The following is a 26,523-nucleotide window of genomic DNA, read 5'->3' as shown; positions in this document are numbered from 1 at the left end:
AAGAAAACAGTGAGCACTATTGACAATTAGTAATATTAGCACTGGGCACAGAGCCCTGCCTTGGATGGATTAGGACCAGATGTGTAGCAGCCTGACCCCCTCAGCTGTTCATTTTGATAATTAAAGTAAATCTTGCACCTGTGATGCAAAATTAGTTCAGAAACCAGAAGTACATTTGTTGCTTTGAACACAAAGGGACACTGTCAAGAGGCATCCAGTTTTGGAAGCAATTAGTTTGGGGGAGGGGAGACAACTCCTGACTTAACTCCTCAGCACCTGGACTATCATTTCAAATGCTAAGTGCTAATTTAGAATGCATCAGTGCTAAAAGCTTAACTATCAGCTAGCCAAATTTGATATAGATGAAAATGACAGGGCAGTATCAGTATTTGACGTAGTTTATCATCTTTTGTAGAATGAGATGTCAGTGTCCAAGAATTCAAATAATTCAGTCTGTTTCTTTTAGTTGCTTCAGAGTTGAGTGAAATTCACAGAAACAGGGTGAGACCTCAATGAGAATCAAGGAGGCTGTGCCAACAATGACTAATCTTTTCATAACAAGTTCAGAAACCTTCAGCAGCAGTTGTGCAAATATTCAAACTGCTTTTGGGCAACTGTTTGCACAGTGGGTTAAGTCTACCATACTGTAAATTGCAGCTAACTACAAATATTAAAACTACACTAGAGATTAAAAATTGCCAAGAGAATGAGTGTGAAAGTATTTTTGATAGGACCCATACTGGTATGAAGATCTGCCAGATTATGTTCAATTTTATACTGCTCCGACTATGTCACATTCTAGCAAAATATGCAAGGCAGTAAATGTTTTTGGAAAAGTTTATTGGGAATTACATAATTTCAATTGTTTTCCAAAATACATTTTACTAGATTCCCTACAAAAGAAATCTAAACTATAATATGAAATTGAACTTGTTCCAACAGTCATTAAATATTTACTTCCACTAATATATACATACAAAATGCCACACAATTATTTTGTTTACCCTTGGAATGTGTGCTGTGTTCCAGCAGTTTGATTTTCATATCCTCCTCCAGTTCCACAATATGAAGGCTCAGTAGCAACACTTTATACATCCTTTATTATAGGCAGAAATCAAGTGTTCTTTAGAAATTAAATGTAACCTTAGCAATTTTACAGCTGGGGTAGTTTGTCCACAGGGGTGTCAAATTTGAAGTCTGCTGGGAAGAGATCTGGAGCTCGTGGATAGATAAGTCTATAAGATTGGCGGATTGTAACATCAGCAACACCAGCAATATCTCCTATTTCTAGAGGAATGAACAGAAGCAAATTAAGCATGGATTAACCATTTTCTCTTGCTTTGTTTTATTTCAAACACCATTTTGTAATCAAGTTCCTGAGTTTTGCATTTAAAATCAGAACCACAACTAGAGGTAAAGACAAGGAAGAAAATACTGTTTTGGCTAAGATCTGCAGTGAATCTAAATGAAGAGACAGAAGGAGAAATCACTCAGAGGATATTATAGAAGCAGCTAGTGTTAAGACAAGCAGAGGAAGTAAGGGAAGGAAACAGTTTGAGGTATGCAGGAACTAGTTCATGTATGAATTAAAAAATAAGGATGGTAATTTTGAATTTGATAGTGAAGTGAATGAAGGTCTGTAGAATTGTTTGAAGATCATGGGGGAAGTGCAGAGGAATGTCATTTCTACTTGTGTATGTGAAAGACAGGCAAGCTGCATTTTAGAGTCTGAGAAGACCACACAAGTTGTGTAAGTCTAGGTGAGAGACAAAGGCACAGCACAGAGCTGAAGTATAGGAGATTTCTTTACCCAAGAGACATTCTTGTCCACTACAAACTAGCCTCAAATCATCCTCCCTTGCAGTTGTGAACACAGGATGATTTGGGGGGTGGGATGACGTACCCAAGATGCAATCTCCAGCCCATCCCAGCTGCCAGAGTGGTTTATAATTACAATAGGGATACTAACAACCACCACCACCACCACGTTTACATTCTGAATATTTCAGCAAAGCAGGATGTAAGTGTACAAATGCTTAGTTGGGCAAAAACGGTGGCTGTAGACTCAAAACTAGCATAATTTAAACAGCCCAATTACTAAACCACACAAACTGGAAGTCAATTTGTGGAGCACAGCTAAACGGTGCTTAACTTTTACATTTCAAGCTTCATGAGAAAAATGTCAGTTATTGTGGGTCTCTCATTGTCCACCCATGAACTGGTGGCTTATGAAGCTCTTTTAGACTTCAGTGAAACAGATTTTCTTTGCCTTAAATTAAGTTTTTCCTACATATTTCCTGTTGAAATAATGGATAAAGCTGGATTGTGAAGATTTTACCTTTCTGGGTCCTTTTCTCTGCTGAGGCTTGTGATGCCATATAAATAGCTGCAGCTGCTACAGAGATTGGACTCCTCCCAGGAACCAAGTCTAATTCCACAGCTTTACGTGCTATGTGTGTCGCTGCCATCTGTACTTGTTTAGGAAGACCCAGATTTGAACAAAACCTTGACATGAAGTCTCCAGTTGTGATCAAATCCACACTGGTTTCCAGAGCCTTCAAAATAAGCTTAAAACACCGACCTATTTCTTTCTTTGAAATCCTGGACACTGCACATATTTCTAAATAAAGAAAGAATTAAAATGTAGGTTTAGTGATGTTTGTTTTCCAATTTAAGCATGTAAATTTCTCCATAGTTGTATTTTTCAGCCCCCCTCTATAAAAGAATGGTCACAAAGCAGGCCACCACTGTAAACAGTTAATACTTATACCACATTTGAAAATTTCTTCTTAAATTAGACAATTTTCAAATCATGCAAATCCACTGCTAACTGCTCTGCAAATGACCATGGAGTCTGACTATCTTTAAGAGGCAAATGTGATGCACAAAAAAAACAAAACAAAAAACAAAAAAAAAACCACACACCATAAAAACAAAATAAACAAGTTCCATTCAAACATGGAGCTGTTGGTTCAAATGTAGATGGATGAATCCTTGCAATGCTCAGATCATCAGGCAACACCTTTTAGATACTACCAGTGGTATTCAAATGTCATATTCTGAATTTTAAATAGTAACTCAGGAATATCCTTAATACAATTAAACTTCCAAGATAGCTAAACCCAATAATCCATTTGAAGTAATGGGCTGCATATAGGAAAATCGTAATTAGTAGTACTATTCAAGTAATTAAAATAGTCAAATGTAGCCTGTTGCTGAAATTAACATTCACTGTAGCCCCATTTCTGGATCCTACCAACATACTGCTATAATACTAGCTAAATTTATCAAATAAAAATAAATATCTTTAATCTGTACAACTGAAAACTTACCTTTAAATGTTCTAGGAACGCCCTCTTGTCTACAGGCTATATAGAGACAAGCAGAAGCAATGGCATCATTACTTCTTCCCTTCAGGCTCTTCTGCTCATACACTTGTTTGAATAAATTATTTGTTCGATCCTTTAAAGCAAGAAGACTAAATTTAATTATCTCTAGGCCATTTAATTAGCAGCAATATCAAAAATTCATGTGCTCATTATATTATGCTAACTAAGTCAATGCCAGAACAATTTAAGGAAAGTAGACACGAACTTACAACTATATTTCTGGGAAGGTTGATTCTGTCTGCCATGTTAGTAATTTCTCTAAAGGCATTCATCATTGCTCGATCAGAGCTGCTCATAGTCCTGCGATTCTGGTACTTTGAATTTCCAAATTCATCAAAACTTGCTGCACCTGTGCCCTGAAAAATGATTTTATTATTAACTTGATTCCATACTTGAAATATTTCAAGTACAAATTTTCCAGGTTTATAAAATTCTAATTCAAGACTTAGTTGGAATACATAAGTGAAAAATCTCAAAATCAAGCAGCGTTCCAAACTGCACGTGTAATATCTATACCACCATAACTCCACTGTGAATCTCCATTCCTAGGAAAATCAGGAGACCTTGCAAGCATTCTCAATCTAAAAGAAAACATGGATACATAACAGGTAATGTGTCCCTTTAAAACAACCTTACTGTTGAAGTTAGACATCCCCACTGGTTCATTGTGGACTAGCACAAATTTGCTAGCTAATTCGGCTAATAAAGCATAATTAAACCTCTGCCTTTGTGAGCATGCCTAGATACCTTACACAAAACCTTCATTATACTACTATTATATACCATGAACACAAGCCATATTGCTGAATTGGAACACTGGATGTGCCCATTACAATTGCTAAAGCCCAAGCGCACTAAGCCAAGCCTCACACAACTAATACTCGAGTGCCATTCGGTCTGTGCTGCAGCTCATTTTGGCTGAATGGTAGATTGGAAAGATGAAGTTTTATGATTAGGACAGTGACAATTTGTTCCAATGATGGCTCACACAAAAAAAGTGGAAGTCAAAGGCTGAATCAATTCATAATGATTGATCCAAAACCAATTTGTGGGATGCTGCTTGCTTAGAATAGGAAGCATTTTAAGTTGTTGCCATATTCAGAAACCAAACATTATGCCTGAAAAAACCCTAAGGATTCCCACACTCACTCCAAGAAAAATTGAGAAAAATGTTAAAAAAATTAAGACTTGATTACTCAAACTGGCAATGTCAATGCATAATCCCTACATGTATTTCCCCCCATGTCTCTAAAATTTACGTAAGTGTAAGATGCTTGTCGTGAAAAATCTTATCATTCCTGCCCAATACAAATTGTTTAAAGTTAAAGGACTTGAAGGAAACACCATATTGAAAACAGCACCTTTGTCAAACAATGCATGTCTGATTAACATGGCTGAAAATCTCCAAGCACTGCTGCCTTTTAAAGGCAGGAAAAATGATTACTTTGTAATTAGTCTTGAGTTAAGATATCCTCTCTGGTGCCACATAGCTAATGTCAGATAGCTCTCTTGGAAGCACCTTGCTCTTTATTAGAGTTGTGCCTCGATGCGTAACAGAAGAATACTTATTTGGAACATTTCAAGAAGCAGTCAAAGTTTTCCACCTTCAATGAGAGTGATATATTGCAATGTGCACAGATACTAACGAATGTCAGGGAAGAACAGCGATTTAGTTACACCAATCCAAAATGTTACACCTATTGCCTCTTCTTGCCTTCACCGAGTCAAACTACCAAGCTCTCATTACTAAGAAAATGCCTGAAAACCAGCTGTTGTAGTAAACTTCATTGTAGGCCATTCAATTAATTCTTGACTCTGTATGTCTGCATGGTGAGTCCCTGTCACCATTAACTCCTTTCACACGGAAATGAGATGGCTCCCAAAGTAAAGAACTAACAGTTCTTTAAATCATGGACAGAAATTCAGATTTTTCTGAATGATCAACAATCTTCCCTTGCTAACACCTTCAAATAAAATTCATTGTGAGTGGTACACAACTTAACTTGCTCAGACATCTTTGGGTGCTTAGGCAGAAATCATCACTCCAGAAAGAATACAAGTGTTCTCTATCCACAACAAGGGAGAAATCATCATAAAAAAAATAGAAATTTATTTTCAGGTGCAAGAAGAAACTTTATTACCTCCTGTTTCAGGCTTTTAGGAAACTTGAGAAACTGCTGCAACTCAAACATCTGAGGAAACTTCAGACTCAGTGCAGGATTATTTTCTATTATGAGCCACACAGGAGAAAGGTGGACCAACCACCCCTCATCCCAGGTGCTCTTGATTCTATAGCATTGAGCTGACCATTGTAAGGCACCTCTCATGTGAGAAGAGCCCGTAATTAACTTTCTTTACTGGACTCAGATTTTGTAGTCTCTAAAAAAGGAATACCAAGCTTTAGTTACAGATGTTCCTAGTTTTCACTGTATCACTGCAAGTTAGGTTTCCTTTGCTAGTGATGATAATCACAATTGCCTGTCAATCAAAAGTGGAAGACTATTTCCCCAGTTAAACCTGGTATGGAACACCTTTCCTAATAAGACAGGCTCACCCATCACATTGTTAAGTTTTATTTTTCAAAAAGCAATCTTGAACTGAAACTTTTTAATTGTTCTAGTTAGGAGCTCATGAAATGTATTTAAGTGTACTGGAGGAAGATGGATCACAGATTTTCGTTTAGAAGGTCAACCAGCACTAACAATGTGGGAAACCTTTTGCTGTATAAAATGGGATTTCACAGTGCAAAATGCACTTCAGGGCATGAAGTAGGGAAGATTTTTGTTTACAATATCAAAACAAATAGCAAACTTCTAAGTGGGTCACACTACTTTGTCAAACTGGTACTAAACTTCCATCTGACTAGTTTTATAATCCTACACATGTACAATGCAGCAGGATAACAGTACATTAAGCCAGTCAAAAATAATGTACACTACAAACTGTTGGAACATTCAGTAACTAGGAAAATTCCAAATTTGTATTTTTAATGTTGTTATGCCAAACGAACAGTTAGATAGCATTCGTGATAGACATGCATACAGTTATCTTTCTCCTCATCTTAAATACTAAATTGATACAATATTTCTCATGAAACACAGCCTAGTTTGAATACAGAATTTTAACTGATGCCTCAAAGGATTTTCAGGTATATTCCAAATGTGAAAAATTCTGCAGTTCTAAATCTATGTATGATTCCTTAGGGATACACAGTCATTTTTCTAACTGCATTTTCCTTAGCAGCAGCAATGGAAAAGCAAAGTAGGTAGCCCCACACCACTATCAATGAGTTTTACTTCTTACCGAGAAGGTTCGATTAGTCCAGTATTCCTTCTTACTACCCCCTACTCCACACAGGAGGGGAGACTGCCAAATGTGGACCATAACAAGTAGTTATTGTGAAGAATTCAGTTTATACCAAACATTTTATTTTTATGGCACTCAATTCTCTGCATAGGTTTCCTGTTACCATATAAATATGTACTTGACATAAAATTTTATTAAAAATGTTAAACATTTGTATTTTAAAATGTTACCTTGCCAATCATTGTAGTCAAATCCCCATCACTCAAGAGCGGATTCTGGGTGTCTCCAACTCGAGATGGGTCTTTTGTTGCTTTATCATTGCTGAAAGTTCTCCACTCTGACCCTACGTCTATGACCCGGTCACCTGAATTCATAAAAAGTAATAATCTGCATTATTGTAACACATTACCTCAAAGTATGTTGCATTCATTAAGCCTCACTATGCAGACTGCACCCCTCTGAGCTATCAGCTATAGCTAGGGATCATGTCATCCACCAACAGTCACTTCTGGGATAACGTGCAGGAGCTATTTAACTCTACAAAACACTAGAGGAGCAGGAAGTAAAAAAAGGTGTAACTCAAACTGCAGGGAGGATTTAAGTAAGGAGAATGTAATTACCTGTGTAGGTATTTAACCAGAATACACAGGGTTAAACTTTCCTACTCTTACAGAGTGCCCTGGGATCTTTAATAACCAAAAGGAATTAAGACTTTAGTTTCAAGAAGGCTGTTCCAGGAGCCTATTGCTCCCTGTGGGCTTTCGAAGGCATTGATTAAACACTAACTTGAAAGGAAGTGTGTCACCTAACTAGATCACCACCACTTCTTGCAGCATCAATTATGTTCCTTCACCCTGGTCTACACTGGGGGGGGCGAGGGGGGGGGGGAGAGGATCTAAGTTACGCAACTTTAGCTACGTGAACAACGTAGCTGAAGTAGATGTACTTAGGTTGACTTACCATGGTGTCTTCACCAGGGTGCGTCAACTGCTGCTGCTCCCCCATCAACTCTGCTTGCGCCTCTCACGGCGCTGGAGTACAGGAGTCAACAGGAGTGCGCTAAGGGGTCAATTTATCGCAACTAGACTAGACACAATAAATCGATCGCTGCCCGCAGATCCTTCAGATTCTACCCTTCGTATTCTCTAAGTCCTGACCCAGTCTAACCCTGCTTAACCTAACATCTGGCAGCATCACAGAATGTGTGTATTGAATATTTACGCATGATTTTTTTTTTTAAAGTACTGTGCTTTAAGTTATCACTTTGTTAATTCAGACTAAGAAAAAGAGCCAAACCCGTGTTCTGTGACTGAACTGTCGGCCTCAGATACACTTTTGGGTTTCTATACCTGCATCATGTTACGGGAGCAAATGGTAATGGTCTGAGGAGCACTGCAGTTGTCTCTTCCTGACAGCTTTTCCCACCCCTATTGCTCCACTCTTGTCTGTCCCAATCTCCTCCTGGAGTAGTTATCACCAAGCCAGATTTGAAAACACCAGCATATAAGAAAAGGAGAAATTCATTAGCTATAACTCGGTAAGACCTGAGAAGTAGCCCAGCTCTCAGTTTTTATTTTTTTAATATTAGAAAAGAATCTACAATGCAGTAACACTGATACAAATAATCTGAGAAAAGTCTAAAACATGGTCCTTCCAAAGAATTTTAATGTTCAAGTCTAGGGAATGTCTGCAAAAATATGACTAGAATCAACTGTAGGAATGGAAGGGAACTCTACAGGTCATCTAGTCCAGTCCCCTGCACTGAGGCAATGCTAAGTATTATCTAGAATATAATTATAGTGACTGCATAATACATTTCCACTACAGAAATCTGATTAGTATAAACTGGAGTCTGATTTTTTACTCCTGATGAACAGTGCTCAGACCTTCAAAAGCAGGCTTGTTAGCAAGACTAGTATAAGGAAATGTAATTATTTTGTCATTAGGTAAGGATCCAAAAAGAGTGGTGATAACCATAAGCAACTAATAGTGAGAAAGACATTGGAACTCTGAGATAGTAACAGTTCACCAAGTTATAAAGAATAAACTTCCCCTCAGAAAGACCCTTTAGAAGAAATATGTGAAGAACAATGGATATAGGCCCAACTGCAAAATTCATGGGAAAAAAATTTGTAAAAGGAACATTTTCTTCATAAAGACCATGAGAAGCATGTCTGACGTTCATTAAGCTAATCAACTTGAGACAAAAACATCTTTAGATAACACTGAGCAATTATTTGTGAAATTTCTCCCTTACCAACATAGGATAAGCCTATTTAGCTGTTCAACCCAATAGGTACCTAGTGGTCTGTCTTAACTATATTCATACCTATGCATCACCTTGATGCTTACAGGGTGGATAAAAGTCAATGATCTTTTTAAAACAAAAAAAAAAAACATGGATTTATTTAAATCAGATTTTTTGATAAAATGCTTTTTGAGGAAAAAAACCTATCTAAAGATACATTATAGCTCCAAGATATCATTATGGAACAGGGATTATAAATTCTAGTTCTATAGTATGAGACAAATATATTTATGTAATGTTTAAGAAAACTTTTGTAAAGGAGTTCCAATAGTTTATGGATTAGGGACCCAATATTATGGGGTTCCAGGGGCTTCTGTATAGATTATTTAGATTAATCTTTTTATCTACCCAATGGGACTCGGTGTTAAGTCTAGAAGATACTATCAGAGATGCGTAATTTTGCAGTTCTCAAACTGTGGCTTTGTGTCTCCAGAGATTACATGCTTGTTAACAGAAAAAATGTTTTTAAATAAATAACACAAATATATAGAGGTAAGAAATAACTGACCACAACCCTATTGTCCCTCTGCAAATTTGTGTACACAGAGTCAATCCCTTACCTCTCTCTGAAAAATGTGAAAAGGGAGGGACAGGCAGTAGAAACAAAAGTGAAACTGTTTGAACAGCATATTCCGGAAGTCTTGAGGTCTTTCTGAGTGCAGCCTTCATTGATTTGAGATCTACCATATTCTCTCATTAGAAGGGAAAGCCTATAATGGCAGCAGACTGTAAAAGAGACCCAGTTTGGGAATAAACCATTCAAGAAATACATGTTTGCTGATGATGTTTTAAAGAAATTCACACCAGTGAACTGGTGGAAGTCACTTAAGCACTTGGATTCAGAGACTGTTGAAGTGACAACCTCACTTAACAGTAGTAGCTTCTTCTGCCGGTGTAGAAAGAATATTTTCTTCCTTTGGACTAATTCATTCCAAACTGAGAAATCATTTGGGACCTGAAAAAGCAGGAAAGCTTGTTTTTCTTTTCCAGATTATGAAAAAAAACCCAGGAAAATGAAGGTGAAGATGACTGAGTTAGCTGCAGGAGCCAACATTTTAAGTTTCTCATGTTGACCTGGCTGACAGTCAATTTAAGTTGTTTTTCTTTTAAAAAAAATTTAACTATTTTAATTAACAAAAAACCTGATTTGAAAAAACTTGAATGTTTAAATTCAAAAATTCATATGCTTGTTTTGTTAAAATATTTTTGTTTGCTATTGAAGAAAAAAATCCAGAATATATCACATTGTTTTAGTTAAATAAAAAATTTAAATGTCTCTCTCATGCTGTTCTCCTAATACAGCCTGGCAAGAAAATCCTCCAAATATTAATGATTAACCTGTTGAACTGGAGATATTTATGAAGTCATTGGGAGGTGAAGTATCTGCTTCATTTACCTTTGGTAAACGAAATAACCAATCATCCATTTTCTGATATAGCTGCAAAATTAATCTGAAAAGTTTTCAAAATAAATCACTAAAAAAAATGTAGTGTACACCTTCTAAAAATGAAACCTACATCCGAGTTGCGAAGAATATGTATTAAGGTTATAACCACCAACAAGAACGCACTTTTATGTAGAAATCCATGATTAAATCGAGTCTTCCAGACTAGTGATTTAAATCAAATCCACCCTGGATGCTTAATTGCTTTGACACAAACCAAAGAATATAAAAACGTCAGCATGAACCAGAACTGTATTCAAGAGTATAGAGGTAGAAAATTAAGAAAATCTAGCGTGTATTGTGCAAGGAAAGCAGATATCCATCCTTTCCATGACTCACATCCCCCTCCACCCCAACTCAAGTTAGCAGACAGCATGATCCTCTGGCTCCTGAACTCTGTAAATATTTAAGTAGTGCTCCTTCTATGGCCTAGTAATAACTTCACTTCAAGACAACCTTCCCAAATACTGTTTACTGCCTCTAAAAAAAGCAAAATGTACTTAAAAGTATTGGCATGGTATAAATAGAACACTGAGTACAGGGAAATGATGTAATAATTTCCCACACAAATGGGAATGACCTAAATGACTCACTCAAAGATCTGCCTCTTGTGAGTTATGAGCCATTCCTGTGCGAATGAAAAAAAGCATATCACTGCCTACTTTTACAAAATATTACAAACAGAAGACTAACATTACTATGCCAATATAGTAAAAAAGGATCAACTAGAACAACCACTGAATATAAGGTATTATACATCTTTAGATGCAGTATGCAAATATTTTACATTAGCAAGAAAAATATGAACTCTTACAAGTAGCTAATTACAAGTAGCTAATTTAACCACAACAAGTCGCTAAAAAAAAATTTTTTTTTAAATGAACAAAGCCATTGTTTTAAAAACCTGATAAGAGATTTAGGCACACAAAATTAAATGTGGCCCTTGAATAAATGATAAAATAGACAACTTCAAAGTTTTAATACAAATTGTATAAAAAAATAGTGTAAAGCAACAGAACTTAGAACAACTGAATTTTCCTGGCTGAGACATGCATCCAAATATTGAGCTGAAATTCCTAGGTCTAATCCTACCAAAAGGACTTCCTTGTTTGGAAGCATCTGTAAAATGGCACTTCATTACAAGCGCTAATACCAGTCATTGTTTTGGAAATACTGAGTCAGCACTTTTGAAATTTATTTACGTTTCTGCGTAGTGATGACTTAAATAGGTTATAATTATTTACTGCAATTGTTATCAGTAATGATGGAGAATGTACAATACATGGGAGTATTTCCTTCTCTATTTTCAAGTCTCCCATTTCATGCAGAATCCCAAAACTGATTAATACATACTTCTGTAACGCCAGCTGGAGGCAGTTAAACTCTATTTAACTTTTGTCGGGAAGACAAGTAAATCTAAGTACTTTCTCCCCTTTTATGAAAGCCTTCAGGAAGAAATCCTCAGAAGATAGGGTCGATTCTCAAGGAAAGCCATAATTAGACTAATTTAATGAAGTATTTTACAGGACAAATGATACACTGTTTGCCCGAACATTTCTTTTTCTCCATTCTGGTATGCAGCTACTTTTTAAAAATATTGCCCAAAACCAAATACAGACAGTAGAGTCCACTTTGATTTTAGGTTCCCAAACATCTGAAAAGCTTATTTAGTAGAATTCAAAACAGAAAACTTCTGACTAACATTTGCCTTTTTCCCTACAGTTGACAAATGCAGTGGAGGAAATACTACAGGAATCCAGCATTCTACTCAAGTCAGCATCTAAAATTAAAATGCCACTTCACATCTTTCTTTTTAGGATTTGTTTAAGAAATGTCTAACCATCACAAACTATATGTACTGTAGTCTTACAAAAAATGATAGTAAACATGACTTCTCAATGAAGGAAATATTTGTGTCAACAAAACTTAGTGTTGAGAACATTTTATCTGCAATTATACATCTTAAAGGAACACTGTCAACTACTTTACAGTAATGTACACTCAATTTGTAATACCTTTTGTGAAATGGTATGCATGTTGATTTTGTTTTCCATTTGGCAAACTGGTTTTTATCTTATTTGTAATGCAAAGAAAGCATAGCTTAAACTGTAGATGCTTAAGCAAAATAAAGATAAACAAGATTAAAATTAGAACCCAAAGTAACAGATTCACAGTTTACTAGTCATATTGCATCTTGAAATAGTGTCTAAAGTTTCCCCTTGCAGACATACTGCAATTTGTTTTTAGGTGCATTTTCACTCTTGATGTGCTTTAAAGGTAGCTATAAATTTGCATCAAAAAAGTACACTTTATAGCCTTCAGCGCTTTGGTCTTAAATATATTCCATTATCAGTAAAATTAATTTGCATTATTGTACAAGAGCACTGTAAATACAGTACAGAACTATTTTAAAATTCAATAAAAGTTAATTTTATTCCTGTAGTTAATTAAGGAAAGTGCTGCCATCTAGGGATCATTGAAATTATTGCTATTTTTAAATTAGAAAAAATAGTGAGAGCCATGATCTTGCAGCATCAAGCAAAAACATGTAGAATGAAAACCAACCAGTGACTTCTGAACACATCAATATATTCTGGCATCCTTTTGAGAAAATATGTTAAATGGCAGTCCCTATTAACAGAGGCTCTACCAACAGTAATTAACAATCCTGAAAGATCTATTAGAAATTTCAGCAATTTCAAGCATGCAAAATGATTATCTCTAAAAAAATACAACTTTACACATTCAAACCTAAAATACTTTTAGACAAAGTATAAGCATGTCATACGCATATGTAATAGATCTACCTCTGTTTATGCTAGATTAGACAAGAATCCCACTTTGAAGAAGAGTAAGTATCATTACAACCAATCAAAAAGCTCAGATTCAGATAGAACTGGAAAGCTCAATACACCTTTTTTGGGGTCCTTTCTTCTGGTGGTTTAAGTCTAGTAAGACTGAAATAGTTCACTTGGTATCTTAAATGGAAGAACACTCACTTAATATTAAGTATCACCAGTTAAATTGACCATTCCTAAATTACCTGGTTGAAACACGTCAGTAAGGTGTATTGACTCACTATGAAACACCAACCTGATACTTGCCTCCAAACAAGTGGTTTCAGAATGGAATGATTTAAATAAAAGCATTTTAAATTAGATTTTAATTTAAATCAAGCAGGAAATCTTGATATAGATAAAAAGAAAAAGGAGTACCTGTGGCACCTTAGAGACTAACCAATGTATTTGAGCATAAGCTTTCATGAGCAACAGCTCACTTCATCGGATGCATACTGTGGAAAATACAGAAGATGTTTTTATACACACAAACCATGAAAAAATGGGTGTTTATCACTACAAAAGATTTTCTCCCCTCCCCCCCCCGCTGGTAATAGCTTATCTAAAGTGATCACTCTCCTTACAATGTGTATGATAATCAAGGTGGGCCATTTCCAATGGGTGTTTCGTTACAGAAGTAAAACTATTTCCCCATGTTTATTCCCCCCCCCCCCCAAATGTTCTTGTCAACTGCTGGAAATGGCCCACCTTGATTATCACTACAAAAGGTTGCGCACCCCGCCTCCCTGCTGGTAATAGCTCACCTTAAGTGATCACTCTCCTTACAGTGTGTATGGTAACACCCATTGTTTCGTGTTCTCTATGTATATAAATCTCCCCACTGTATTTCCCACTGAATGCATCCAATGAAGTGAGCTGTAGCTCTTTTTAATTTAGATAGTTGATTTTAATCACATTTTGAATTTGTACTTTATTTTTCTAAAGAAAGGCTGATTTAATGGTTACCAACCAATAAGAATGTTGGTCTGCAACTAAATACAGCTTTTACACCAAACTGGATCCCTTTTGCTAACAGGATAATATGCTGTATCTATATAGACACATTTAAGCAATTTATGTAGCTTAACTTTCTTTTTTTTAAAAAAAAAACCACACAATTATGATGTTGGAAAACAGTGAATGATGCATTTCTTATTTACTAGAGGATTCATTTTTATTTGGGATTTGTATCAAGCTCTATTTGGACGTAAATTTGGAATTCAATTAAAGTGTGCAAAAACAGCATTTAGGGTTGTTTTTTTTTTTATTAGTTAAGTAAAACTCTCAAGTGTGCTGGAAGTATTATCTTTAGTTAGTGAACTCAACTGATTGTGTCTGGTCACCATGTTTTTCATGATTTTAGAACCAGCAGATCTCATTCTCTCACACCTTGCTTTTAGACGTATTAGAAAAAGAAAAGCAAGCTTTCCTGACTTTTCAACTCCCAATCAGTCTAGTCATTAAACTGACGGAAAAGAAGAAATATTCTCTGTATCTGCAGAAGAGGCTATTGTTGTCAATATCTCGTTTAGCACTTTAAACTGGTCCCAGGTGCCTTCAGTGACTTCCACTAGTTCAGTGGTTTGACTCTTTAAAAAACTTTGGCAGCAAATATGTATTAATTTTTTTATTTAAATTAAATTTTAAGTAACAGATTATAGTAAATTTAGGCCATAACTTAATTTGTCCTAATTTCAAATTTAATTTAAATAGGTTTATTTTAAACACAAAATGTACTTAAAAGTTTTGATTTAAATAAAAACCCCATATTTGAAAACTTGATTTTTATCTACCCTGAGATGTTTGAGTCATAAAAGCATGTCAAGCTCTCAGATTCTTAATTTTCTTCAGGAGGGAGTATATTGAAAATGTGTCCTCATGCTTCACTCTCAGGCAAAAGTCTTCAAAGTATTAAACTGTAGAGGGAAAGTTTAATTGGAAGAACAAGGTTATGGAGAGCCCTTTTCCCACTGCCAGTGGTCTCTCCAAGGTTCAACTATATACCTTATTTCCCACATCTCACACAATGTCATTTTGAATAAAAGAATTGTTTGGCACTCATGTTCTGTACTGTTCAGACTTTTTTTAAGTTGGAGAAAACCAATTTTTTTTTTTTTTTTTTTTTTTTACTAAACTTAAAACATTTTTGAAATGCTAACCAAAGTGCCTAACAAAAGGGCTTGCTATTCACACATACTACTCAAGGTAATGACCATATGTTCTCATGCAAAGGTTAACTTTGTTCCGAATGTTTAGAAGTATCAGCATTCTTCATTATTGATGTACAGTTCTGTAACAGATGCAGATATTAAGTTTTCAGTTACACTTCTGACAAGGAACACTTTCTTTATTAATGTCTTGGGCTAGGAAACTTTGAACAAAAGCAGGGTTAAAATTCTAAGAGTCAATAGTTGCTTATCACTAATGCTCAGTTCTCCATCCTCAGTAAGTAAAATTTTAGATACCACTAGTTGGCATTTCAAATTTTAGATGTTTGCAGTTTTGACAAGGAAACCTTTAAAGGGGAACAGATTTTTCATATGCTATTAACACACAAAATGAATTAACATTACAAGTGAAGTGCCTATAACCACCCACTACTGAATGAAAATCAGAGCTACTCAAATGTTTCTCATACACAGACTATACTGACAACAGCTCAACGAATTTTCCCTCACTCTATAGGAACCTGAATTCTTGAAATGAGGACTTGAGTTCTATCCGATTGTTCTGAATTTCAATGACAGTCTTGATGTGCAATGCAGTGGTAACCATGAAGTCCTATGGTGCCACAGATTTATATTTCATGCAAAAGATGTGCTAAGGTTGATCAAATCCAAGTTTTTAGAAGTATAGATATTATAATCTAAATGAAGACAGTAGGCCACTTATAGCTCATACTGTAGCAGAAAACCTAGACAAATGAAAATTACATGAAACAGCCTAAACTGAAAAACAAGATAGCTATTAATAAACATCAATTTATATGGGCAGTTACTGACTTTGAAGCTTTGGATCCAGGTCAAGTGCCTCAGGATTTTTTGTTACTACCTAAAGAATAAGACTTTTCTCCTTTCTCCAAAGAGAACCAAGGAAATTATTTTGGTCTTCTGCCTTTTGGCCCTATATATCCATTGGAGCAGCTAAAAAGAAAAAAAAAAAAAAAAAGGATAAGCTAGTGTGACAAGTTCAAGGAAAACATGAACTGAACATCAAGATGATAGCTGAAGGGGCTAGAATACCAGGACTGCATCTAATGAGGCACTGGGCAAGGTTGAAATGGGTCACCTGCCTCCATTGCTGATCTAGTGAAGGTGGAAAGCAAAAAGGACTAATTTGAACTAGACACTGGTTCTCTCCTGTGTCCTGAAGAGACCGAGAAGACTGACTGTATCACATGCAGCTTGCTTACACTGTCGTGTTTTCCTTGAGTCTGAGCAGTAAGCTTCTTTACAGAGAGCAGGCATGAGGAGCTTGTCAATTAAGGACCTCACTACAACCTACACACTTTCAGCACTGATCTTGCATCACCTCCAATTTAATTCTATTCTAAGACTAGGAGGAAAGTAATTCCCTTATTACATTTTTCCTCATCTTTATGGCAAATTGAATAACTGCGATGGGAACAGGCACTGAAGTATGAGAATCACAAATTTATCAAGAACTAGAAAAATAACCACGATTTTTAACTGACAGTATCAGACAGTTAACAGGAATTCCAGTTTCCCTAACATAGGGCTTAAGACTCTAAAAGTTGCTATACTGCCACCTCCACCTAGTTAGAAAAATTAAACTGGCAACTGTCTTTGAGCCATCTGACTGCAGATCGAAAGAGAAGATCCAGGATATGTCTACACTGCAATTAAAAACCCGCAGCTGGCAGATGCCAGCTGACTCAGGCTAAGGGGCTGTTTAATTGTTTTGAAGATGTTTTAGCTCAAGGTAGATCATCCCATACTGCAGGGTCCTAGAGCCCAGGCGCTAGCCAAGCCTGAACATCTACACCACAATTAAACAGTCCCTTAGCCCAAGCCCCATGAGCCTGAGGTAGTTGGCACAGGCCAGCCACAAGTGTCTCATTGCAGCGTAGACATACTCTCCCCAGTCGCCACACTTCTGATCAGAACATTAACAGCCCATATATTAAAACTGGGCTTCAGGTATGCGCTGCAGGTCCATGGTCCCTTTCTCCCAATGCATTAGGTATGTGGCTGATTTCACATAGGCCTCTCCCATCTAACTAGCTGCTAGGCTCCACCTTGTCCTTTATCCCCACGGCAGCTCTGTACTCTTCACTTCACTCCCACTCAGCAATTGTAGCCACTCTCCGCACTTACTGGCAGGTCAATGCTGCCGAGCATGAGGTTTTTCAGCACTATCCCAGCCTCCCTTATTGCCCTTGTCCAGCAGGCTGGACGAGTTGCTCTGAAGTGATAAAAGGATGTGGTCAGGGTTTTAACCAACTTGAAATCATCAACTCAACTCAGAACTGCATTCAGGATCTTCTCCTGAACCAGCACACAAAACACCACATTACTGTACCGTACATGCTACAAAAAAGTGGCTTAGTTTAATTTTTGGCAATAGTAGGGCAAATGAACTTGGTGAAATGCAGGAATTCCTCCAGTAAAATTCTAGCAGATCTGGGGCCTAACCTGATCATAACACCATAGCATTTCAGGTTTTGGTCAATCCAGATTGAGACTCTAGCATTAACACATAAATCTCACTGATATTATGGGCCAAAATTGCAGATCTTAATTGAGAACTAGAAGGGCTGAACATTGGCAGCTAGGAGACAGGAAAAAAGGTCAGCTGAATAACAGTTCCTGAGCAGCAAGGAAAGGAAAGAGCAGTAGAGGTCCAAAGTAAAAGGAAGGGTAGTGAAGAGCTGAAGGGGAGTCCTTGCTTGAATAAATTAACGTAACACCACTTTCAAGCTGTAAGATCTTCATTCACTACAAATTACCACTATAAAGTGTGTGCAACCTGTTTTAACAATGCATACCAAAACTACACAACTTTTAGGACACAAAGTGACAACTATTGTGCAATGAAAATGGGACTGTAAGTAGACTGAATTTAATCAAACTGAATTTTACCAGGACACTAAGGCAAAACCTCAGCCTTTACAAGTGGTTCAAAAGAATCCTTAGCATCCAAATTAGCCAAGATCGGTTTAAAATCCCATTGAAAAGGCAGCATCTCCAACAGCAGTTTCCCACAGACTGAAACAGTGTTTCAAGTAGTGACACAGAACACTGTCAGTCAAATCACTATCAACATTTCTTAATTACCTTCTAGGAAAAAAGGGATATATGCACTTCCTGCAGTACTCAAAAGGCAAAAATAATGGTGTGAAGAATAAGTGACATGCATTTCTCCAGCTTTCCCAACTCCCCCCATTCCTCCCTCCACATTTCCTTTTCCTCTCTCCTTCCTGCTCAGCCAGAAGCTATGAGGATATACACTGTCTCACCTGAATTACAGTACTGATTTTGTCCAAGCTACACAAGAAAGAAGCTGACCAACCCAAAAAAAACCCAAACAAACAAAAAAAAAAAATCAAGGAAGTCAGACTTTTCAGGTTTTGGGAACCAATGTGTTACAGGTATTTTATTCCAGGCCAACTGCTGTTCTGTAATTAAACAAAAATACACCTTTTGACCAATACCTGACACTCCTAACAGCCAAAGTAGAGAGTTAAGAAAAATGGCAATTTGACATTCACTCAAAAAGGATTACCAATTCGTTTTTTATTGCATTGCCTGGTCTGTCATCTTTCCAAAAAGCAAATTATACATCAATGTATTTTATTATATACCTATGCACAGAACCACATTTTGCCTTTGTGCCAAACTACATTTGTGAAGTATAGAAATGGTGGTGTTTTAAACTGAATTCATCACTTTTTCTTGCAGGTGGCTTACAAAGACCAGCTTATTTACTTTACTGATCTACTACTCTAAGAAATTCTTACCAGTCCTCAGACTGCACTTGTACATGCACATGCATGTACAATTGGCAACTGAAATTACCATTTCTGCTGTACATGGGATAAGAAACCAAAAAAGATTGCTCACCATTCAGCAGTGCTCCATATTGGTCTTAATCTACATTGGTTTGGTGAGGCTGAACTGTAAATCATGACTTTATGGCTCTAATAGCAGGCCCAACAACTTCTTCTCATATAGAGTGACTGCATGTCTTGTGGGGGTTATTTCATCCTTAAGTCTACAGCAGCAGACACAGAGCACCTCTGTGGCCTGAATGGAAGATTTTGGCTCCACGCTTTTAAAGCTTCCAGGCTCTGCATACTTGATAAGTACAGGAACCAAGATTTGAGTTTATTTATCAGTTTGCTACCCTTGTACTTCACTTAAATTCCTTTAGAGACTAGTAAAAGGGAAGTTATGATAAATGTTCACACTATTTCTCCTGTTTGGTGATCTCTCCAGTTTGTTTAGGTTTCAGCATAGCAGCCGTGTTAGTCTGTATTCGCAAAAAGAAAAGGAGTACTTGTGGCACCTTAGAGACTAACAAATTTATTTGAGCATAAGCCTTCGTGAGCTACAGCTCACTTCATCGGATGCATTCACTGGTCGTTTAGTTATCTCTTACTTCCATTTAATTAACACACACTTAATTTTCCAAGCAAACTGATATAAACCCAAAGTAAAGACTTCAACACAGGCAGGAAAACTGAACTGCTAAAAAGGGAAGTCCAAAGAAGAAAAATTAAGTGCACTAATTCGCACAATAAATGTAAATACTAGTTCCTTTTAACACTGAATCCATACAAAAAAAACCCCACACCTCAATACTGTTGAAAGCTTAGAACTCTACCTGTGAAGAAAAAGGCAATGTTTTCCCAATAACAGGAGCCCAGAGGATTTAAGTTCATTTTGTGATTGCCAGAAGCCCTCTGAACCACTCCACAATATGACTCAGCCAGAAGTCAAGCTTGTGTTAACAGTGTTTCTCAACCAGGGTCTTGGGCCCCCTGCGGAACCACGAGCAGGTTGCAGAGGTCCGCCACGCAGGACCAGTGTTAGACTTGCTGGGGCCCAGGGCAGAAAGCTGGAGTCCCACTGCACGGGGCTAAAGCCTGGGGCCCTGAGCCTCATCACCTGGGGCTGAAGCAAAAGCCTGAGCTTAAGTTCACTGTGCTCCCTGTAGCATGGGGCCCTGGACAATTGCCCTGCTTAATACCCCTTAACCCAGGCTTTTATATGCAGAAAACCACTTACTGGACACAGGTAGACCATGGAGTTTTTATAGCAGGTTGGGGGGAGAGGGGGGTCCTCAGAAAGAAAAAGGCTGAGAACCCCTGTGCTAACACAGTATTTTGTTAAATCCCTGCCCATGAAAAATTCTTGTTGCTTTAGAACAGCAGTTTTCAAACCTGTGGGTCAGGACCCCAAAATGGGTCACAAACCTCCTCTGAATGGTGTCACCGGAACTGGCTTAGACTTGCTGGGGTCCAGGGCTGAAGCCTGAGCCCCACTACCCAGGGCTGAAGCCAAAGCCCAAGGGTTTCAGCCCTGGGTAGCAGGACTCAGGTTGCAGGCCCCATACCTGGGGCTGAAGCCCTTGAGCTTCAGATTTGGCCCCCAGAGCAGTGGGGCTCAGGCTTCGGTCCCCCCTCCTGGGATTATGAAGTAATTTTTGTTGTCAGAAGGGGGTCATGGTGCAATGCAGTTTGAGAACCCTCAACTTTAGAATTACAAAGAAAACATCAAAGCCGTTAATTTAAAATGAAAGCAGGCCAAACTGAATCCCAAAAGCAAACATCTCACTAATGGGAAACAAGAGGACAAATCCAAAAAATGGGCTTCCAGTATTTACTTCTGACAAATTTGAAGCTTACAGTTGGTGCACTTTTATTTGTGAAACTGTACATCAGCTGCACTCATCCTTTTTCTACAGGCAGACATAAGATGGCTGCCACCAACCTATAAATAAGGTTACACTACTAAGATAGTATTTTGTGACTTTGCCTAGAATAATCCAAGAAACAGCAGCTTCAGCCTGGTTCATACATTATTCAACCTCGTATATAAATTCACAAATGGCATATTTCAAAAAAGGAATATTAGGTGTTCAACATCAAGTTAGCTAAGAATTACATCCAAACCTTCAGAATTAACGACACTTAAACTAGACCCATTTAATTAAAATGACACTGTTTATTTGGGCATGGAGGCATTAAATATGTTTTAAAAGGGTGTGTAGATCAGTTAATATATAGTGGACTTAGAGAATTTCCACAGTAATTTAATAAAGAATTAAAACCAGTTTGCTTTTCATTAGAAGAGCGTATAATAGGTCCTGTTTACTTCCCTTAAAGCATTATTTCTGATTTAGCTGTAATTCTGGACAGAGACTTTGGCATTATTAATGAAGATGTTTAACTCAGTGTGTGACAGCAGTCAAAAAAATAATGTTATAATGCTAAAAGAATGGGATCAGAATATAGAGAATTAAATGCCACTGTATGTCAGTTGTACACCCTCTCTTGGAATAGTGTTCTTCTGGTCACTCTTTCTCAAGAAGGATGTAACTGAAATACAGGGGGTTCAGAAACAGGCCAAGAGAATGATTAAAGGCATGGAAAAAAACTCATATGAAGAGAGATGGAAAAGAATGGTACCTCACGGAAGAGAGGTATAAGAAGGGACATCATAAAAATGTATAGGGTAATGAATGAAAAACAAGATATATCCAGAACATTTCTATTCACACACAAAATAATTCAATGAAAGTGACTGATGACACATTTAAAACTGATAAAAAAAAAACACTTTTTTATACATCGTAAAATATTAGCCTGTGAAAATTTCTGTCACAAAATATCACTGAGGCAAAGCACTTCACAGGATTAAAAAAAGACTGGTTATTCTTATCCAAACAAATGCCCAAAGTTAGAACCCGGGGGAATTTAAAAATTAAGTTTTGGAAGGGATATAAAGCCTCTTTCAGAGCAGAAGCCAACCTAAATGGGAACCAGCAAGAAACTTCTTATGAGCAGGTTATTCCATAACTACCTTCAAGGTTTCTTGCCCTTTCCTCTGAAAGAAGTGGTACTGGTCACTACCAGAGACATGATACTGAACTAGGTGACACACTGGTCTGATCCAACACAGCAATTACTGCATTCCTATGTACTGACATTTCCAAGTATTTTGAAAACAATACATTAATCTAATCCTTTTTGTTAATTCTTTTAACTAGCTGGTGATCACATTTGAAATCCGAGTTTTCATGCTTAATTTTACATCACGTTTAAATATGTACCCCAATTTACATGTGTCACCATTGTAATGGTCATGAATTGTAATACAGTAAAATCTTCACATTTGTCCATGTTATATGAAGCATCCCAGCTTTAAATGAAACAGATGCCTTCTAACACTGCAAAGATCAACCCTTTTCCAATATCTATCGCTATATCTTTGAGACATAACTGAATTTTGAGACAAATGAGATATTTAAAATAGCTATTTGTAGTCCAAGAACCCCATTTTCCCCCTGAATTTGGAAAGTCAGTGGTTTAAAGGCCATCAGCTTGACTTCCATCAAGCAGCAGTGGTCAATTATATTCTCCATAACGTGGGTATCTGCTACAAAACTATGGAACTTTATACAGCTCATTTATTTAAAAGTGCCTAATTATCAGTAATTATCAGAAGACTGCCTCTTCAAAATGGTAGATTCTTTTTAGAAAAGGGAAAATATCTATTTAGTGCTAAGTAAAAGGCTTAAAATACACTAATTTCTCACACACACCAACCATGAGAAAAAGCAAATTACTTCAGATAGTTGATCTCCATTTTTAGAGTGAGTCACAACAACTTGAATAACTACTTACCCACTACTAGTCCACATTCAGGACAGATCATGTCTCCGGCTCTGTAATCCTCCACTAAAATGGAATCTGGATGATTTGGACACGTCACTCTGGGAAGCACATCCAAACTAAAAGAAAAAGATTGAACACAGCATTCAAAATATTTCAAACAAACAAAAGTTCATTTCCAGAAAAAGATTTCAAGTTAGAGGAAAGCAATTTAAACTACAATATGGAAGAAAACTTCAAGCCACATGCCCTTAATGCTGTTTTTAACATACAGCACAAATGAGCAGAGTAATTTACAAACATGCAAATTGTTTGTGTGGAGCAATACATTAGGAGCACTACATGAGATTTCTGCAGAGAACAATAAATTTGGTAACCCAGGATTTATGGAGATTAGAACTCTGAAACATCTTGCCATTTAAAATCCTCAAGGCTACCTCCTTTGAGTGAAGTGCTCTAATAAAAAAAAAAAATATATATATATATAGTGTAAATTACTAGACTACCTGAAAATCCATTCCTGCTAAGTCAATGCCTACCAGAAGTTAGTGTTGACCATGTCATTCTAAATATTCCCTCCTGCGTTTAGCTAGCCATTTTTTAAAAATCTAATTAAGCTACTCCTTTAGTGAGCAGTGCATTCTTTACTGTTTTAGAAAACCACCATCTTACAGTACCAACAATTTATCAACTTGATCAGTAAATCTAAAAAAACCTCCACAGTTTTAGCCAGATTAAAATATAAAATTAAAACGTAACTTGCTAGGTCGGGAAATCTTTACATTAAACAATTTTAGCAAGATAAAGCAGCAGCAATTCACAGAAGCACATACTAAGAAGAACTAAAATAAGTAAATTTTATTGCATATATTCAACGGATTCCAGCTGCATCACATTTAAAAAAAAGCTATGAAGAAACAATTTCAGAGAACTCACAAAAGTGATGCTGGTCCATACGCAACAACTTTCTGCCATATGGAGCATTTAAATAGGCATCCCAAGTTCACACGGCTGACTGCATATTAAATAAAAAAGTGAACTAAATCCAGATCCACAAAGCAGAACAGAGGTCTCTGACAGTATCTTTTATCAGCAGCATATCAGTGTATATAAAGTCTGCCCATTTCTCTGGATATTTACATTATTCCCCCTTAGTTTATACGTCTGTACACTGAAATATTTCAATAAAATTCATGGCCACTATATTTATTAAAGCGTGCATTTATTTCACTGCTACTAGAAGTTGTGATAACACTGGAAAATGTTCACTAAACCTAGAGCAGATACAGAAGGGGAAGCAGATTCACTCTACTGTCCCATCACAGTACCTTTTAGCCCTAATTTGAAAGAACACTTTCTTCACCCATAAAGGATAGTTCAGGCACTGGGACCATTCAATCACTAACCGATAAATGTCCAAAAGGGAAAACTGTGACAGGAACCCAAAAGTAATTAGACAGTTTTCAGTGCTGCTAATGCAGGCCAAAAAAAGGGACCTACCTATACCACATGATCATGGCGATGAGGGAAACTGGGGATAATGGAAAATTGTCTAACAAATTTTAAGGGGTATGAAATAGAAGAGCTTTTAACATAAGAACAGCCATACTGGGTCAGACCAATGGTCCATTTAGCCCAGTATCCCATCTTCAAGACAGTGGCCAGTGCCAGATACTTCAGAGGGAATTAATAGAACAGGAAAATTAGCAAATGATCCATCCCATTGTCCAGGTCCAGCTTCTGGCCGTTTGAGATTCAGGGACACCCAGAGCATTGGGTTACATCCCTGACCTTCTTGCCTAATAACTTAATGGAGAATAGGTCCACTAATGGGCTATCCAATTCTTTTTTGAACTCAGTTATACTTGTTGCCTTCACAATATCCCCTGCGAATGAGTTCCACAAGGCACTGTGTGGAAAAACTACTTCCTTTTTTCTCCCAAAAAACTGAAGGGGACCATAAAAATCTTTCTATAGTAGGCCCTGCAAAGTTTGAAAGGGGCTTTTTAATAGGAACATTTAGAAGAAAAAGAATATGCATCCAGACATATTGTGGCAACTCTCCCATTTATGTTAAAATATGGCCTGATTTAACCTGCACAAAGAGTTTTATACAGCAACAAAGGGGGTAACAGACTGCCCAGTTTCTAGCAGACCTTGGTTTCGGACCAGAATGCATCTTTACTCAAACAATCAAGGATGTAAATTAAAATTTTAAAAAATACTATAAAGCAGAGGTTTTCAAACTGGAGTAGGTGCACCCAGAGGAACAGGTGGGGCAAGGGAGGGAGCACCACCTCCACCCTTGACTCACCTCTACAGGCTACCCAGCGTGCAGGTCAGTGTCAACACCACTGTGCCCAGCAGAAAGAGACACATACACCTTCCCCTTCCTCTGAACACCTGAGGGGAGAGAGGCAGATTGGGCTTTGATTTTTGGCACCCCTCCCCGGGGTGGTAGGGCTCAGGCTCTGGCCCTCCCACCTGGGCTTACGGGACTCAGCAGGCTCAGCCATTGTCCCCTCCTGGGGTCATGTAGTAATTTGTGTTGTCAGAAGGTAGCCGCAGTGCAATGAAGTTTGAGAACCCCTGTGCGGGAGATCTCAGGCTTCCTATTTCAATATTTACGAGTTGGTAGCAGCAGATCCCATCACTTGCCTACATGTCACCACATCACTTACGAACTCCGAGGTTTACAAAAACGTTTGAAACTAGCATTCAGGCAAAACCAGGCACCCTGGCCAAGCTGCATATTACTCACAGGTGACCCGAGATCAGACCCTGAGCCTTTCTGGACAAACTCTCATCGCTGCTACAAGGAGTCAGGGATGGGGGAGGGACACTAAAAGTAGAAACCAGATATGGAAGGACCACAGGGAACGGGGCAGGGAACGGAGACGGGGCACCAAAGCGAGAGGAAGGTCAAAGCCCAACCCGCACAAAAGGGAAAGGGGGCGGTTGAAGGAGGCCCCCCCCCTCGCCCCCGCAGGGACGGAGGGGAGGGGAGGGGAGGGGGCCGGGTGGGGGAGAAGTGAAGGGGGCCAAGGCGAGAGAAGAGAGCGGGACTAACGAGGAGGAACCAAGACCCGAGATGGCAGCTGGGGGCGGGGGGACGCGTCAGCACTACTGTCCCAGGAGCTGAACCTGGGGGGGGGGGGGGAGACGCAGCCATTTTCTCTCCCCAACTAATAATCCGGAATCGCCGCGCCCGGGCTCCAGTCAGACACTTTATTACTAGCCGCCGCCGCCGCCGCCGCCACCACCACCACCACCACCACCACCACGAAGCCGCTCGCTCCACTCACCGGCTGGTAGACGCCATGTTCCTTCCTTCCTTCCTAGTCCCAGGCTGCGCTGTCGCTGCACACGGCCGGCTCAAG

The 26,523-nt window shown here is 37.9% G+C and overlaps 2 protein-coding genes across 5 annotated transcripts in view; one reads left to right on the top strand and one right to left on the bottom strand.

Annotated features, from left to right (window-relative positions):
- PKN2 (protein kinase N2) overlaps positions 1-13,975 on the top strand; it is a 139,280-nt gene extending 125,305 nt beyond the window's left edge. For both annotated transcript variants that reach the window (XR_013346846.1, XM_077823996.1), the window contains one exon: positions 12,170-13,975. Coding sequence is in view for 1 of the 2 variants with exons in the window: in XM_077823996.1 (XP_077680122.1) it covers positions 12,170-12,286 (117 nt within the window). In the remaining variant the exon portion in view is untranslated. The remainder of the gene's footprint in view (positions 1-12,169) is intronic.
- GTF2B (general transcription factor IIB) lies at positions 824-26,523 on the bottom strand. Of its 3 annotated transcripts, XM_077824000.1 has the most exons (9): positions 26,449-26,497; positions 25,458-25,546; positions 24,080-24,158; positions 23,156-23,262; positions 6,926-7,059; positions 3,599-3,745; positions 3,333-3,462; positions 2,339-2,620; positions 824-1,287 (listed from the first exon to the last, which is right to left on the bottom strand). In XM_077824000.1, exons 4-9 carry the CDS (start codon positions 23,184-23,186, stop codon positions 1,154-1,156), a joined length of 858 nt encoding a protein of 285 aa, XP_077680126.1. In that variant the 5' UTR covers positions 23,187-23,262; positions 24,080-24,158; positions 25,458-25,546; positions 26,449-26,497; the 3' UTR covers positions 824-1,153. The 3 variants fall into 3 exon arrangements, with proteins under 3 accessions (XP_077680126.1, XP_077680125.1, XP_077680124.1); XM_077823999.1 differs by lacking the exon at positions 24,080-24,158 and having other exon boundaries at positions 26,449-26,499; XM_077823998.1 differs by lacking the exons at positions 24,080-24,158; positions 25,458-25,546 and having other exon boundaries at positions 26,449-26,523.

Source organism: Eretmochelys imbricata, chromosome 8, assembly GCF_965152235.1.
Source record: "Eretmochelys imbricata isolate rEreImb1 chromosome 8, rEreImb1.hap1, whole genome shotgun sequence".
Lineage (NCBI taxonomy): Eukaryota > Metazoa > Chordata > Testudines > Cheloniidae > Eretmochelys > Eretmochelys imbricata.
The sequence above is the reverse complement of the archived record's forward strand: the minus strand, read 5'-3'. Positions and strand labels throughout refer to the sequence as shown.

Coding starts and splice junctions, on each gene's coding strand:
- GTF2B (XM_077823998.1), bottom strand. Junction 3,463..3,598: donor ACCTTCCCAGAAATATAGTT/GTAAGTTCGTGT, acceptor CTTGCTTTAAAG/GATCGAACAAATAATTTATT. Junction 2,621..3,332: donor CGTTCCTAGAACATTTAAAG/GTAAGTTTTCAG, acceptor TTCTTTATTTAG/AAATATGTGCAGTGTCCAGG.